We start from the raw sequence: 17,592 nt of genomic DNA on the forward strand, positions 1-17,592 counted from the left end.
CAGTTTGGTCTGATAACATTTGGAAAGTCTAGAAGAGCCGCACGATTGAGTTATTTTATCCCCCATTCAAGTTAGCATAGGGGTAACAGGAAGTTAGCTGACTCTAGCAGAAGTCTCTGGTGCTCATGCTCTGCCCACAGAGCATTTACATTAACATAGTGCAAAAGTAGCGCACAGTAGTGAGATGGCCAACAAGAAAAGTTGTACAGTATATATTGTGACTACAAAAGCAATCAACCCTCTCTTTGGCCGTGGTTTCAGAACCTTCAGCATTTCAGAGCAGAGAACACTGCTTATTTTTCCACCATTTTGATACCTAATTTTATATATTTGCCGAAATTCTGTTTGTCATGCTACTAGCACTACTAGCTACTGGCCAATAGCTGGTTGTTTGGGAACAGAGACGTTAATCATCCATTAATATCCATTAATACATTTTTGATGTTTGAATTTGGGTGGATGGATAATAAAACATTTTTTTGTGGTGTGACAAACTCACAACACATATTTATGTTTGCTTTACCTGGACTTTAAAGACCCAGTAAATCAGGAGTGTGTTGAGAGAAACTCACGTACACACGTAGGCAAAATTGTTGGTACCCTTCCGTTTAAGAAAGAAAAACACACAATGGTCACTCAAATAACTTGAAACTGACAAAAGTAATAATAAATAAAAATTCACTGAAAATTAACTAATGAAAATCAGCTATTGTTTTTGAATTGTGGTTCAACAGAATCATTTTAAAAAACAAACTAATGAAACTGGCCTGGACAAAAATGATGGTACCCCTAGAAAAGATTGAAAATAATGTGACCATAGGGACATATTAAACTAAGGTGTGTCCTGTAAATAGCATCACAGGTGTCTTCAAACTTTTAATCAGTCAGTCTGCCTATTTAAAGGGTCAAAAGAAGTCACTGTGCTGTTTGGTATCATGGTATGTACCACACTGAACATGGACCACAGAAAGCTAAGGAGAGAGTTGTCTCGGGCAAGCATGTTAAAGGTAAAGGCTATAAGACCATCTCCAAGCAGCTTGATGTTCCTGTGACTACAGTTGCACATATTATTCAGAAGTTTAAGGTCCATGGGACTGTAGCCAACCTCCCTGGACGTGGCCGCAAGAGGAAAATTGATGACAAATCGAAGAGACGGATAATACGAATGGTAACCAAAGAGCCTAGAACAACTTCCAAAGAGATTAGAGGTGAACTTCAAGGTCAAGGTACATCAGTGTCAGATTGCACCATCCGTCGCTGTTTGAGCCAAAGTAGACTTAATGGAAGACAACCGAGGAGGACGCAAATCATAAAAAAGTGAGACTGGAATTTGCCAAAATGAATATTGACAAGCCACAAAGCTTCTGGGAGAATGGTCTTTGGACAGATAAGACAAAACTGGAGCTTTTTGGCAAGTCACATCAGCTCTATGTTCACAGACGCAAAAATGAAGCATACAAAGAAAAGAACACTGTACCTAATGTGAAACATGGAGGAGGCTAGGTTATGTTATGGGGCTGCTTTGCTGCATCTGGCACAGGGTGTCTTGAATCTGTGCAGGGTACAATGAAATCTGAACACAATCAAGAAATTCTGGAGCGAAATGTGCTGCCCAGTGTCAGAAAGCTTGGTCTCAGTCGCAGGTCATGGGTCCTCAAACAGGATAATGACCCAAAACACAGCTAAAAACACCCAAGAATGGCTAAGAACAAAATATTGGACTATTCTGAAGTGGCCTTCTATGAGCCCTGATCTAAATCCTATTGAACATCTGTGGAAGGAGCTGAAACATGCATTCGGAGAAGGCACCCTTCAAACCTGAGACAGCTGGAGCAGTTTGCTCACGAGGAGTGGGCCAACATACCTGTCGACAGGTGCAGAAGTCTCATTGAGAGTTACAGAAATCGCTTGTTTGCAGTGATTGCCTCAAAAGGTTGTACAACTAAATATTAAGTTAAGGGTACCATCATTTTTGTCCAGGCCAGTTTCATTAGTTTGTTTTTTAAAATGATTCTGTTGAACCACAATTCAAAAACAATATCTGATTTTCATTAGTTAATTTTCAGTGAATTTTTATTTATTATTACTTTTGTCAGTTTCAAGTTATTTCAGTGACCATAGTGGGTTTTTCTTTGTTTAACGGAAGGGTACCAACAATTTTGCCTACGTGTGTATATGTCATTAAGAGGGATTTCATCAAATCGTCCAGAGATTTGATTTCATCACTCAAAAGTGGGCGTGACTTAGTGAGCATAGGTAGATAGGGTGAAATAAATAGATAGAACAACTAACTCAGGGTGTTAGAACCTGAATTATTATTATTATTATTTCATTGGGATTTTAAGTCGTTCACGGACTAAAAATGTAATGTTTTAGGGGTGTAGACTGATGAACATCATCCTTCTCTCCTTTGATTCCACCAGGACTTCACCATGACTCTGTACCTGAGGCACTACTGGAAGGATGAGCGCCTGTCATTCACCAGCAGCACCAACAAGAGCATGACGTTTGATGGTCGTCTGGTGAAGAAGATCTGGGTCCCTGATGTCTTCTTTGTCCACTCCAAGAGGTCCTTCATCCACGACACCACCACCGATAACATCATGCTTCGTGTCTTTCCTGATGGACATGTCCTCTACAGCTTGAGGTCTGTAGCATTTCAGCAACTCACTTATTCACAAATGTCTAACAGGATCAAATGATGAAATGATGGTATTTTGGACAGACATGGATGTTAGCTGTAACTTGACTGAGGCGGAGGCAGACAACCACAAGGAGTAATTCTAGTTTCATTTTAAACTTGTAGTCCCAAGCGAAGCTGATTAGAGTGACATCACTTGAGAATATTTATCAGACTTCACACAGCCTTCTCTGGAGACACATTATGCAGTACAGTAGTAGCAAAATCTAGATCGGAGACCTTCATTATTTCAGTTTTGTGTTTCATGTTGCATGTTCCTACATTGATTTGTGTTCAAACAAACTTCTACACAGCCAAACCTGAAGCCGAGTAGTTGTCCAGCCTAGAAAAACTGCACAGAGTGGAAGGAATGGCGGTTAATGGGGGACCAGTATCTTATTTTGGTTGGGTGGCTCTCTGGCATCTTAATCCAGACGTGGTTTCAATAATCTTAAAATCTGTTCCCGGCTTTACATTTATTTATTCAACTGTGCAATTAGTGCCAATGTGCACTACAGTATATACAAGATCCAGTGCAAATGAAGCCCGCTATCCATTACTGAAGCCCTGCAGACTTCATTACACCATTTAACAAATCCTGCTACTGTTTAGTCTGCAGCCACAGAGATCCATGTGTGTGTTTACTTCTTCTGCTCACATTACATTGACATTCACTTAATGCAGCAGGGGACACAGCAAGGAGGATACAGGAGTCCTCTAGACATGTTTGAAGTGTTGACTGTAGTTCAGCTCAAGTCTATATGTCCAAATCCATGACATGGAAACTCATGAATTATTTTATCCCATTTCAAGAGTCATATGTCAGTCTGACTGATCACTTTAATCAGCACCTCCACACAGTACATACCAACCTGTAGGCTCACTCACTCACAAGCTCCCAGTACGTCAGTCAAAACAGGACCATAGAGTCATCATATGCCATGATGAGTTTAGAGTATTTGAAAAAATTTAAACAATTTGGGGGAAAAATTGAGTTAGATGTATCTAGTTTAACGTCCACAGATGAAAGTCTCTCTCACATTCTGGTTCAGACTCTTTTCTGGACACATACATATGTGTGAATTCAAATCTTCAGTTGGATATTTTTGGAGGTAGTATCTGGTCTGTCATCTTACTGTAAATAGTAACATTACTTCCTGAATGTGATGATTTCCTGTACAAACATTCCCATACAACTAAACTGCATTCTCAATAACTTTTAGAAGTAAACATATTTACTCCCAGATTACGGACACACTGTAAATTGAAACAAAACTATTTGATTATGTTCATTAAAAACATCATAGTTTGGCTTAAAATTAGAGCCGTCAATCGATTAGAATATTGAATTGCGATTAATCACATGATTGTCCATAGTTAATCGCGATTAATCATAAATTAATTGCGTTTTTATCTGTTCTAAATGTACCTTAAAGGGAGATTTGTCAAGTATTTAATCCTCTTATCAACATGGGAGTGGACAAATATGCTGCTTTATGCAAATGTATGTATATATTTATTATTGTAAATCAATTAATAACACAAAACAATGACAGATATTGTCCAGAAACCCTCACAGGTACTGCATTTAGCATAAAAATATGCTCAAATCATAACAGGGCAAACTGCAGCCTCAAACTTTAAAACTGAGCCTTTTAAATAAATGAGTGATGTTAAAATGAATTTGCATATACAATATAAATATATATATAATCCTATGCAGCCACCACTGGAATCTAATTCTACAAACAGTATAATACTAATTTTATTAGCCTGATCTTTATCTGCAACTGTGCACAAATACCGGGTTCAAACAGAATGTGATCTACTAAGCAGCAAAGAAATATCTTTTTAAATGATTTTATATGCAGACTTTTATATAAATTATCTGGTATGTGTGTTATTATGATTTTAGTTATGCATGCGCAAATCTAATTTTGTCAACCTCAGAGCAGAACCCCCTGTGATGTATGGCACCCCCCTGAGGGGGGCCCGGACCCTAGGTTCGGGACCACTGCTTAAAGGCATTACTTTCATCCTTCATGCCAACTCATGGTGCTCACTGGTGCTCACATTTAGATTAACAAAAATAGCATAAAGTAAACCTTTGTCTTTTGATTCAGGCCACAGAAAACAAGGAATGACACACAGCAGATAGACATGCTGTCATGGTATTCATGTACTATGTGGAGGTCTTTTCTAGTCCCCATGTGATGGAGTGAAGATAATTCAGTGACATTAGTGAATGAATACACTGCACTAGTTCTCATCTTGAGTGTCTGTTCTTGTTTCTGTTGTTGAACAGAGTGACGGTGACAGCAGCCTGTAACATGGACTTCAGCCGCTTCCCTCTGGATTCTCAGACCTGCTCACTGGAGCTGGAGAGCTGTGAGTAAATGTTTCATTTATGCTTCTAAAAAACGTGAAGTGGTCATTAGAAGATGTAATAATCAGAGTTCACCTGGTTTTACTTCAATTCAGGGGTAAAAAACATCGCTAGATGTATCAAACATTTCATCAAATTTAAGGGAATACTTACGGAGGCCCTAAGAGGCAAGTTAGAAAAAAATATTCTCAATTTTCTAAGTGTGATTTAAATAGTTTTTCTCTCCCGTGTTTATGACCGAAGAACAGATGGAAAAAAGGTTTTGCCACGATAATCTTAAAGGGACTTTTTGTAACTTCTCACACGTATAAATCATTGTGGGTCGGTGTCCCCATGCGCGCTCGCGTGTGGCTACGCTGAAACTAAAACGGGGTCAGCAGAGTTTTCAAACCTCTCTGTGTTAGTGGCTCGGAAATGCCGGAGTAGTGAGGACGCTGCTCCGCAGGGCGCCGGATGTGTGCGTTAACTGTGACAAGGGCAGTCGAAGAGGAAGGGGCTCGTGCAGCGTCGCAGAATCAGACTCAACTCAAATGCACTTGTCGGGCATTACAGTTCTTCCACTGTAGCACATGCTGCTGCTTCCTTCTACTGCTGGTTTGATGGTGCAGATTGTTGACTGCTGCCTCAGGCTGCTGCTTGGTTGTTGGCCACCAAAAGCCGTTCCTTTTTTCTCACAGGTGCCTCGTCATCAGCTCCCATCAACATATTCACATTCACACAGGAATACAGAGCAACTGTGGAAGACATAGCAGGAATTTAAAATACGTCCGACTATGTGGGGCATGTTTTTGTTTTTTGAAAGTCAGTTTCATTAAAATTGATGATAATTAGATATGAGCCATTTATTTACTCCTCTGAGACCCACAATAGACCTGTTTTTGTCTTTTTAAGGAGGGTCCAGGGGGTCTTTAGGGGGAGATAGCAGGTCAACAGTAGATGTCACATAGAAGTGGTGTACATCATCTGAAAGCTGGAAACCTGAAGATTAATTTGAGATGTAGCTGAAGATTAATTTGAGATGCACCTCAGCACTGTGGGTCAAGTTGTTCTAGTCATACATCAGAAATATACAATGAATGACCAACGCATTGCGACCAACATAGGTCTTCATCAGGGTCACTGTCAGCATTCAACAGTAGTTTGCACACATATATTGTGTTATACTAATCAGTAGAGTGGGATGGTGGTTCTCCATAAATGAGCAAGCCTATTGGTGGAAAAACAAGGAAATGATACATCATCAATAGGGAGGAGAAAGAGAAGAAAAAAGAAAAAGAAAAAAGAAAAAGGGGAGGGGGAAAAAGAAGGGGAGGGAGGGGGAATTAAAAGGATGTGAAGGAAAGAGGAGATGAGAGGTAAACATAAATGACTAAAATAAAGACAAATATGATACAATGTGACTACTACGTTAAGGTGGACCCAATACTTTCTTATGTAGATCTACAAATGATGAGTTCCTCCATATCTAACTATAATCTCATCCACATGTTTCTGCCTACAAACACACATTGACTACAAAATGATCTTACCCTTCAATAGTTCAATATAATAAAATACAATTGTCTATTATTCCTGAAGTGATATTTCATAATTATTCCTGCTCATGGCAACAAACACGTATTATCTACAAATCACCTTAACTTTCAATAGTTCAATCTATTAAACTACAATTTGTACACAGTGTTATTCCTGAAGTGACAATTCACAGAAAAGGAGAAAGTCTATCTCATCATTGAGGCCGGCGTGTTTTGTTGCTTTTAGTTGTACAATCCAAAAGGTCTCTGGTTGGAGTCGTCTTCTCAGGCAGTCGCCTCCTCTGAAGTCCTTTTCAACAACTTCTAACACTTTGACTTTCAGTGTGTTAGGGTTGCCGTGTCCCGTTTGCGCATAATGTAATGCCATCGCGTAATCAGCATTGCTTGTACGGATGGCATTTTTATTTTCCGCAACTCTGTCTTTTAGTCTTCTTTTTGTTCGTCCTACATAGAAACAACCACAGGGGCACTCCAATCTGTAGACAACAAATGTGGTGTTGCAATTAGCAAAACATTTCATTTGATATGTGCGAGATGTGTGCACATCTTGAAAGTGAATGATTTTCATGACATTATCACAATGATTGCAATTTCCACATTTAAAAGTTCCACGGGGCTTTTGTAGCCAGGTTGTTTGTGTGGAAGGTGGAAGATAGCTAGGTACCACTTTGTCTTTCAGTGTTGGTGCACATCTGTATGAGAACATAGGTGACATTCCATTATGCTAGACCACCATCATCTACTGTAACAGCACAATACACCAGCATCATCCAAACATCAAGTTAAACATCATCCAGATATAATCACACACGTGAACCTCCCACAAATAATGCTCCAGGATACAGTACATCCCACAATGGAAATACAGCAAATAAACAGTCCCAGATCTACAGACACAGCTCCCTAAGTACAAGACACGTACACAAATCCAAACAAAGAGTCTGAGGAATGTATCTATATGTTACTCTAGGTCTCTAGTTTGATCCATCCATCCTCTGAATGCTCTAGGTCTCTAGTTTGATCCATCCATCCTCTGAATGCTCTAGGTCTCTAGTCTGATCCATCCATCCTCTGAATGCTCTAGGTCTCTAGTTTGATCCATCCATCCTCTGAATGCTCTAGGACTCTAGTCTGATCCGTCCATCCTCTGAATGCTCTAGGTCTCTTGTCTGATCCGTCCATCCTCTGAATGCTCTAGGTCTCTAGTCTGATCCGTCCATCCTCTGAATGCTCTAGGTCTCTAGTTTGATCCGTCCAGCCTCTGAATGCTCTAGGTCTCTAGTCTGATCCGTCCATTCTCTGAATGCTCTAGGTCTCTAGTCTGATCCGTCCATCCTCTGAATGCTCTAGGTCTCTAGTTTGATCCGTCCATCCTCTGAATGCTCTAGGTCTCTAGTTTGATCCGTCCATCCTCTGAATGCTCTAGGTCTCTAGTTTGATCCATCCATCCTCTGAATGTTCTAGGTCTCTAGTTTGATCCGTCCATCCTCTGAATGCTCTAGGTCTGTAGTTTGATCCATCCATCCTCTGAATGCTCTAGGTCTCTAGTCTGATCCATCCATCCTCTGAATGTTCTAGGTCTCTAGTCTGATCCGTCCATCCTCTGAATGCTTTAGGTCTCTAGTTTGATCCATCCATCCTCTAGTTTGTGGCTGTAAAGTTTCATGAGACTGTGATTATCCTAGAGGTTCAATACCCAATCTATGCAATTCCATGACTGTTTAGGGACCCCAGTATGCAGATATGTTCAAATACAGCATTTTAGAATAGGCGAAAATTACACATTCATACTGCATGCAAAAAAACTGCATGATTTTTGCCCCAAACTGCATGTGATTATTATAAAGTAGGCATGTCTGTAAAGGGGAGACTCGTGGGTACCCATAGAACCCATTTACATTCACATATCTGGAGGTCAGAGGTCAAGGGACCCCTTTGAAAATGGCCATGATAGTTTTTCCTCAACAAAATTTAGCACAAGTTTGGAGCGTTATTTAACCTCCTTTGCGACATGCTAGCATGACATGGTTGGTACCAATGAACCTGCTACAACCTCTGAAATACAGTAAAGTTGGTCGGTCTCAGGGGGTTAATAACTCAATTGGATTGGACTGTGTGATGTTTTGCAGATGCCTACACAGATGAAGACCTCATGCTGTACTGGAAGAGCGGTGATGAGTCTCTCAGCACTGACGATCGCATCTCCTTATCACAGTTCCTCATCCAGAAGTTCCACACCACATCTCGCCTGGCCTTCTACAGCAGCACAGGTATGCACACACATACACACACACACACACACACACACACACACAAACACACACAGGATTGACTAAGGCAACAAGAGCTCAGACGTGTTTGTATTAAATCATTTATAAATGATGCTTGTTAGACATTGTTCTTGTGTACAATATCATGATGTGAATAACAATTATTTTCTCCAAATGAATCACGGCTGCAGTCATTTGTGCTTACAGGTATCGGCCGACAGTCACTGAACATAAGTATCTAGGCTACTTTGACCCCATGACCTTTCCTCTAGCTCTACATTCAGGGCTAATGTTGTATTTTTAGCTCCATGGCTGGCAAGGCTCTAATGAGGATATTTATAAAGGATTCTTCTGTTAAACAGTCACATTGAGTTGGAGTAAAAAGAAAAAAACCTTCAGAATTATAATAGCAGAAAATGAGGTGACGTTGTTATAGAGTGACATAGTGTAGGGGGAGGTCAGGGTGGATAGATGGGTCAACAGAAGCAGTAATTGTAACACATACCACCAGAGCTTGAAGTGGAAATAAGCCATATACTGTTAGTTAGTAAGTGCCAGTACTGTTATTTACATGTTGGCGTGTGTATCGACCGCTATCATCAATCTGTTGCGTCTTATTCCTGTTTATTCATTATGTCTTTAAGTGTGTTATACTGTGTCACTTATAATCAGCTGTGATGTTATTTCTATATTATTATACTAGGGCTGTGAATCTTCTATAGGAGGCCCATAATACTCCAATAATATTCACACTGGAACATTCTAGGGTTAAGGTGGTGTGATTAGTGTTAATAGTTAAAGTGTTTTCTAGGGTGACCAGATCCCAACAAACCAAATGTGGGACAAAGAGTATGTTTGTGTGGGACAATGTGGGACACGTTACCAAGGCTGAGAGGTAGTCTATAATTCTGATATAATGTCTATCTAACTTAAATAATAAACATTTCTATTCTGCCCCTCATCTCGTAACATCTCTATGCTTTAATGTCCGGATGCATCCAGAGATCGGCATGTCTCCTTTTGAGTCTTGTGAGATTCACATGAACTGTGTCCTTTCATGTCATATTCCCGCTGTGTGAAATAGAAAAATAACTGACAAATTTCACTAAAAACTCTGAGAATCTCCTTCCACCAGCTTATAAACACTGATAAGTAGTTTCACAGTCTTTGTTGTAGCTGATCTTCCTTTTCTTTGTGTTAGTTTCCATCATATTCCTCCTAAATCTGCAGAGTTATGGACTTTGCGGTGACTCGTGTATTTCTCCGTTGGGCATAGCGTAGCAAAGACGGTGAAATGTGAACCTGAACTCGACCGACGTGTGCTCAGTTTGACAGCAAACACAGCGCCGTGATGATGACAGCTTTCCTGCTTCCTTCACAGCCAACAGGATAAAAGACAGATTTTAGAGAAGCGTCTGTCCTGCAGCGGTTTGACTTCCAAAAACTAGAGACAATGAAAATATGGGACATTGTCTCAATATGTGGGACGTGGGACAAGGGAGAAAAATGCTGTGCAGTCCCTCGTAAAGTGGAACACCTGGTCACAGTAGTGCTTTCCTGTGTTATCTGTAGCCTATAGTAGGGTATCATTCAGATCCCAGTCAGGATGCTCGTACATATTATACACAGACACATGCTGAATCTCTACAGTGAATCAAAGATACTAGGAGATACTGGGTTTGGGGGTCCCATCCCTAGAAAATTTAATGTTTTTTGACTTAAAACTGTGCAATTTGACATCATTTAGGACCTTTATTATTACTAGTTAGATCATTATTTATTTAGACTGTGTTGGAACTGCAGAGTTGGTGATAATTATCTGTGGGTTTATAACTAAAAGCAGCCTCCCATCACACATAGTCATTGATCCACAATATCAAAATATTGATTAGAGCAGCATTAACTGTAAGTGTCCTCAGGGTGGAGGGGTGAACCTGATTTATCACTGCCAACAGGCAGAGAGAGAGAAAGTCTGAAATGTATTATCTGGGGAAAATCTATAGAACTGTTTTATCAGAGAAAAATACTGCATTGAATCAAAATATGTATATAACGTCAAGTTGTAGTAGCTTAAACACAAGACAATGATTTGACATTTTCTCTCCTGACTCAATGTGTGTTTTCCTGACTTTTAACAGCTCCCAACAGGTCCAGTCCAGTTCAGCAGCCAGTCAAACACTTAAAGTAGGCCTGCACCAATCTGTTCACACTCACAGCAAGAATATTGTCAAATTAGTTTAAAAGGGTTTAAACTACCTTCCTCTTACGAATACACACTGGCTGCTTTACAGACTGCCATCTCCTCAACCGATACTCCGAGCTCGGCAGCATAAAACAATTTCTTTCCAGACGTGCAAAATGTTTCAGCCAGCATCACATCTTAATTGGCAACATTTTATGCAAATCAGATGAACGGAGGCTGTACAAATTTACATCTAGCAAACAACCAGCTAAGTAGAGAAATTATAGTGATGCAAAACGTTGCACACCTGATAGCAAATAGCTGTAGGTTTAGTAAATATTCCCCTATCAACAGTCACATCATCAGTCACTTTTTAGGTTTGGATTTTACTGTTGACATGATTATTATTTGCTATGTTACAATAATTATAATAATATATATTGCAAGAATTGCATTAACAAGTGGAAATACTGTAATTCAATAGTGTAACGTGAGTGCATGGCTATCATTTAGATATAGTTTGATAAAGTTGCAAAGTACATAAAAGTGCAGTTCAGGTACTACACAGAAATACTTTTGATGTAATGGCATGTATGTAGCAGGGATTTAAAGTGGAATGGACACATGCATTTTGTGACTTGATGCAAAGTAAGTGAAGATTTATACACACAGCCCTTGAAGCATTTCAAAGGAATTGTGAAAGAGGCAGGACATCAACAAAATAGAATCAAAACAGAATAAAACAACAGTTAGGATAAGCAAGGGAACTGAAGTGAGTCTTAAAAGGTTGAATTAAATGACCTCACTGTGAGAGGTGAACTGCTCTAAAGTTTAGGGGTAAAACCACTGACTGTGTATGAGAAGTGGACGTAGTCACAGTGACATCATGTTCGTGGACTGCCCGGCTGTCGCCTTCTTGACATGAAGACAACAAAATATGGATTAATTTCACATCCCTTTCAAACAATAAAATCTTAAAAAATAATAATTAAAAAAATAATACGATTGCACATGTTTGAAATTGTATGATAAATGTTATATTTTAGTGTATTTTCATCAAATGTATAGTTACAGTTGTAGTCAAAGAGTAGCAGAATACATTCAGTTGCAACTTTATATACTGGATCATATTTTATACTAGGCAAGGATACAAAATCTCTTCTTTGTATTGCTTCTCCATTGTAATCTCCATGGTATAGATTATTTTATTTACAAGTTATTTTAGGTGGGTTTTTAGGGCATGAGAGGTTCATTTGATGGATGTATACTTTGATATTAGAGGTCAAAGGTCACAGATTATGCTCCAGCACCTTTTAAGAACTCTGTGTAGTTTGACATCATTACATAGATTACATGTCATTACATCAATCACATATTATACTAATAATAAGGATTTAGAATACTCTGTATAAGTTGAGCACATTTCTTAAATGCAGGAAATGAAACCCCATGGGAAATGTTGACAACGTTTTGTGTGACCTGTTTCTACTTTGTCGAGTGTTCCACCCCGTCTCTTGCTGTTATTTGCAGGCTGGTACAATCGTCTCTACATCAACTTCACGTTGAGACGCCACATCTTCTTCTTCCTGCTGCAGACATACTTCCCCGCCACGCTCATGGTGATGCTTTCATGGGTGTCGTTCTGGATCGACCGCCGGGCTGTGCCGGCCAGAGTTTCCCTGGGTAAGAAGAAAAAAGAACTCTTGTCAAATGTCCTTTGAAGAGATTGTGCGTGCCGGAGGAAAATCTGTCTGTAAAATGATGAAAGCTAGCTGTGACATGGCTCCACCAATTGGGAACACACACATGCATGTGTGAACACACAAACCTCCCACGCGCTACCACTCTCACTTTTTTTTTGAATTATTTTCTGTGTTGGGGCTGTTGCTGTACTTGTTTTCCCCCTCGCTGAGATCCTCTCGTGGCTCATCTCATCGCTCTTATTAACGTCAGCTGTTAGGATGGGATATTTTTACAAAATCCTTTTTGATATCTTTACTGCCTTTTGTTTTGTTTTTATCTTCTCCTATTTGCAATATATAATTATATCCCAATCCCAATTATATCTCACTCCCACACACACCATCCTGCTGCCACTAATACTCACTAGAGCACCAAATGTGGATTAGTCGACCGCTGAAAATAGTCCCCAACAAATGTAACATCTCCTCCTGTTGGAGTAACGTCTGCTAAAAACTACGTTGAGCAGCTGTTTGAGGAAATGACTCAAATGAGTGTTTAAAAAACAAAATGAAACTTTATATTAGTGATCTGTATTTAAAGATGTATGTGTTTGTTTATGTGAGAGCCAAACAGGGTAGGGAAGTCAGAAAGAGACAGAGAAAAGAGTCATATTGTTGGTTTAAGTCCTTTCATGGAATCTGTTGACAATTAAAAAAAAGAGTTTTACCATCTTCATTGTTATTCATAAAAAAATTCCAAATATTTGTTTACAATCATTATATTCAAAGATGCAACAACTCCCTAACACTCCATCAAGTCCCCATGGACTTTTAGTTAGTTAGTTTACAACAGTGGTTTTCAAACTGTGTGGCGCGCCCCCCTAGTGGGGCACAGAGGCATGACAGGTCGGGTGCACGTGACCGCGGGACAATGTGATGCGGAATGAATGTTCTGACGTCTGAATCTTTTTCACAGTGGAACAGTAAACATGGTACATCCATGGTAGCGATGGTGTTCACTCAGACAGGTAGTCTGTAGGTTTACACAACGGACAGATATTTGACAGGGACAAAAAGAAAAACAGACGGTGCTTCGGAGACAAACAAGACGATGTGCTCATCTGAAAGTATGACGAAAAACAACATTTTCACCGGTTAGAAACAGTTTTTTCTCCTTCACGCACCTCTATTAACGGGGCGTTCTAGCAGCAATCCAACCGCACCATAAATTACATTTATATAAATATAAATAATAATGAAGGCGGTGGGAGATGAGGAGAGGTAGTGTGTATTTTATGTCTGAAAACTGTGGCAGCTGACAGTATGAGACCCAACAAATGAAGAAGACCTTTAGAAACATTACATCCCAGTCACGTCTCACCCTACCAACCTATTAAACATACAGGGACTACCGACTGAATAAACTAGAGGAAATTATCATCAGGCAAACTTATTTCTTCTCAAAACATTATTAGTTATGTTTGTCATCTGAAGAAACCAACAGATTATTATTATTATTATTATTATTTTCGGAAAAGTTACAGTTTCATTTGTATATTGTGTCGAACAGAAATAGACAGAGCACATGAGGGAGATCTGTGTCTGTCTCCTTCAAACTGACTGACGGAGTGCCCTGTACCCTGTACCATAGTAATGGGATAGGTGATGGTGAACACAAGAAAACACTTCTCCCTCCAAATGGAGGAATGACAGAAAGAGTTTGAGAACCACTGGTTTACAGAAAAACACCTTAAGGCCAAACATACTGGTGGCGTGTGACGTGTCACAACATTCAATTCAATTCATTCAATTTATTTTTATATAGTGTCAAATCACAACAGAAGTTATCTCAAGACGCTTTATATATAGAGCAGGTCGTCTAGACCGTACACCATAGTTTAGAGACCCAACAAGATCCACCAATCGTGCTATCTATTGTTTCTTATGTAAAGCCACAGTACGGCCTGCTGGCTCTTCATGTTAACTGTGCCACAATACTCCACTTCTTATTTCCAAGTGTCCACACTTGTCAACTTTCATCACAATTGTTTCCCAGATCAGCCTATCCTTGTACCATACCTTGACTAATTTTTCTGTGTGTGTGGTGCGTCCAGTGTGCGCTACAGGCGTCAAGTATAATGTGAACGTACACAGCATGGCTGATGTGTGCTAAAGCCTGTAGCTACTAGATGCTCTATTGTTCTGTTGTAGAGTGTCTCATATCCACATCACACCAGTCAGTGATATCATACACCATCACTGACAGATGTGGGCGACAGAATTAGAGAAAAAGTAATGGAGTTCTGTTACCAATCTTCCTGTTGAAGTTGCTGCAGTTTGCCCTCAGCAGCTGTCCTTATCGTCTCCACTATAGCATGGTATGGTACGAGTCACTCGTACTATCAACAGCTCATACAACACTAAGCACTATTATACTACTATACACTCTTTACTGCACTACATTTATTTGATAACTTACGTGGTTATTTTTCAGATTTAGATTATTATTATACAAAGTGCAATCAGAAAATATATTTGATGTATCATCACAGAAAAAAGCCATATGAAACTAGAACACCTGATGAATCCATCGTACCAACCGTGTCAGACTAGCTGGTCATGAAGGAGGTTAAATAACGCTCCAAACTTACGCTAAATTTTGATCAGGAAAAAAACTGTCATTTCCATTTTCAAAGGGGTCCCTTGACCTCTGACCTCCAGATCAGTGAATGTAAATGGGTTCTATGGGTACCCACGAGTCTCCCCTTTACAGACATGCCCACTTTATGATAATCACATGCAGTTTGGGGCAAGTCATAAGTCATGATAAGAGAATTAAAAACCTGACAAATCTCCCTTTAAGGTACATTTAGAACAGATAAGAAAATGTTTATTTTAACTATGGACAATCATGAAATTAATTGTGATTAAATATTTTAATCGATTGACAGCCCTATTTATAATCTAGTAATACAATATTTATAATTCTGAAATGGGCCATAATGAGTACTTTTACTTTTGGTACTTAGAGTATATTTTGATGCCAATATTTTTGTACTTTTACTTAAGTATACATTTGAATGCAGGACTTTTACTTGTAACAGAGTATTTCTAAACTGTGGTATTACTACTTTTACTTGAGTAAAAGTTCTTGGTACTTATTCCACCACTGATACCTTCTAACCTGGGAGTGTTGGAGAGCATGCTAACTGGGAGCCTCACAGAGGAGTATTCATTGCAATGCTGTTGGTCCACATTGCATCATATTGTAGAAGTAGTCATGTTATTGCTTCAGCTGGGTCATCTTCCTGATCCAGAGCAGCCCGTTATACTGTGTGTACACTGTGAGAGTAATAAAAATAGACAAACTCAGATTCAGACCCATTTCCTGTCGTGTGATTAGAACGTTGTGTATCCTGTGTCCAGGCATCACCACAGTGCTGACCATGTCCACCATCATCACTGGAGTCAATGCGTCCATGCCCCGGGTGTCCTACATCAAGGCGGTGGACATTTACCTGTGGGTCAGCTTCGTCTTTGTCTTCTTATCTGTGTTGGAGTACGCCGCCGTCAACTACCTGTCCACCGTCCAGGACCGCCGAGAGCGCAAGATGAGAGAGCGGGCACGGTCTCAGGTTGGTTTCTGCCGGGTGCTGTGTGAAAAAAACTCCAAACTGGCATGCAATATTAATAAAAGAGGCATCCGTCTGTCTCTGCCCATGAGCCAGGCCAGTCCCTTCAGCTGTTCAGAGAATCCAAAAGCTCCAGCCACTTTGTGCTATTTCACTTACAGCAGCATCTGTCAGGCTGCCTGGATACATCCAGAACGACCAGAGCAGCAGTGAAACAGTGAGAAACACAGTGTTTGTATTCAGCAGTTAACTGGATAGTTTGAGAAAATTGGTAAAGTATGTTCAACAATTCTGTTTGAAACAGTTAGCCTGTTGAACTAGAATAACTGATCTGGTTTTGGATGAATAAAGGAACTCACTACACACACTGTTAAAAGTCCCTGACTACTATAACCATCAGGGCTCCCTGGTCAACCCTCTCTCCCTCAGGCTTCATACACAGTTTGGCTAATAGACTTCCACCACTTTTCCAATACGTTTCATGACTGGAGGTTCTGTGAAATCTGTGTTTATGTAAAAAGTAGGGCTGTCAAAGTCAACGCCATAATAATGAGTTGACATAAATTTGTTTTAACGCCACTAATTTCTTTAACGCATTAATGTAATCGATCTTTTGGAGGTTGTGGCGGCTCAGTTTTAAAACTAGAGTGAAGATACTGATATCATATGAAACTAGAAAACCTAAAGAATCCTTCAGTACCAACCAAAAGAGGTTAAATAACGTTCCAAACTTACGTTAAATTTATGGTGAGGAAAAACTGTCAGGCCGTTTTCAAAGGGGTCCCTTGACCTCTGACCTCCAGATCAGTGAATGTAAATGGGTTCTATGGGTACCCACGAGTCTCCCCTTTACAGACATGCCCACTTTATGATAATCACATGCAGTTTGGGGCAAGTCATAGTCAAGTCAGCACACTGACACACTGACAGCTGTTGTTGCCTGTTGGGCTGCAGTTTGCCATGTTATGATTTGAGCATATGTTTTATGCTAAATGCAGTACCTGTGAGGGTTCTGGACAATATCTGTCATTGTTTTGTGTGTTAACTGATTTACAATAATAAATATATATATACATTTGCATAAAGCAGCATATTTGTCCACTCCCATGTTGATAAGATGATTAAATACTTGACTAATCTCCCTTTAAGGTTCAATTTCAACAGATAAAAAATGTGTGATTAATTTGCAATTAATTGCGATTAAATATTTTAATCGATTGACAGC

General features: G+C 39.7%; 1 protein-coding gene across 1 annotated transcript in view; it reads left to right on the forward strand.

Annotated features, from left to right (window-relative positions):
- Positions 1 to 17,592, forward strand: part of gabrr2a (gamma-aminobutyric acid type A receptor subunit rho2a) — a 95,007-nt gene that overhangs the window by 64,523 nt on the left and 12,892 nt on the right. The window contains 5 exon segments of the mRNA XM_037747184.1: positions 2,424 to 2,647; positions 4,986 to 5,068; positions 8,731 to 8,871; positions 12,584 to 12,736; positions 16,162 to 16,370. Coding sequence (XP_037603112.1) covers positions 2,424 to 2,647; positions 4,986 to 5,068; positions 8,731 to 8,871; positions 12,584 to 12,736; positions 16,162 to 16,370 — 810 coding nt within the window.

Source organism: Sebastes umbrosus, chromosome 16 (assembly GCF_015220745.1).
Source record: "Sebastes umbrosus isolate fSebUmb1 chromosome 16, fSebUmb1.pri, whole genome shotgun sequence".
Taxonomy (NCBI): domain Eukaryota; kingdom Metazoa; phylum Chordata; class Actinopteri; order Perciformes; family Sebastidae; genus Sebastes; species Sebastes umbrosus.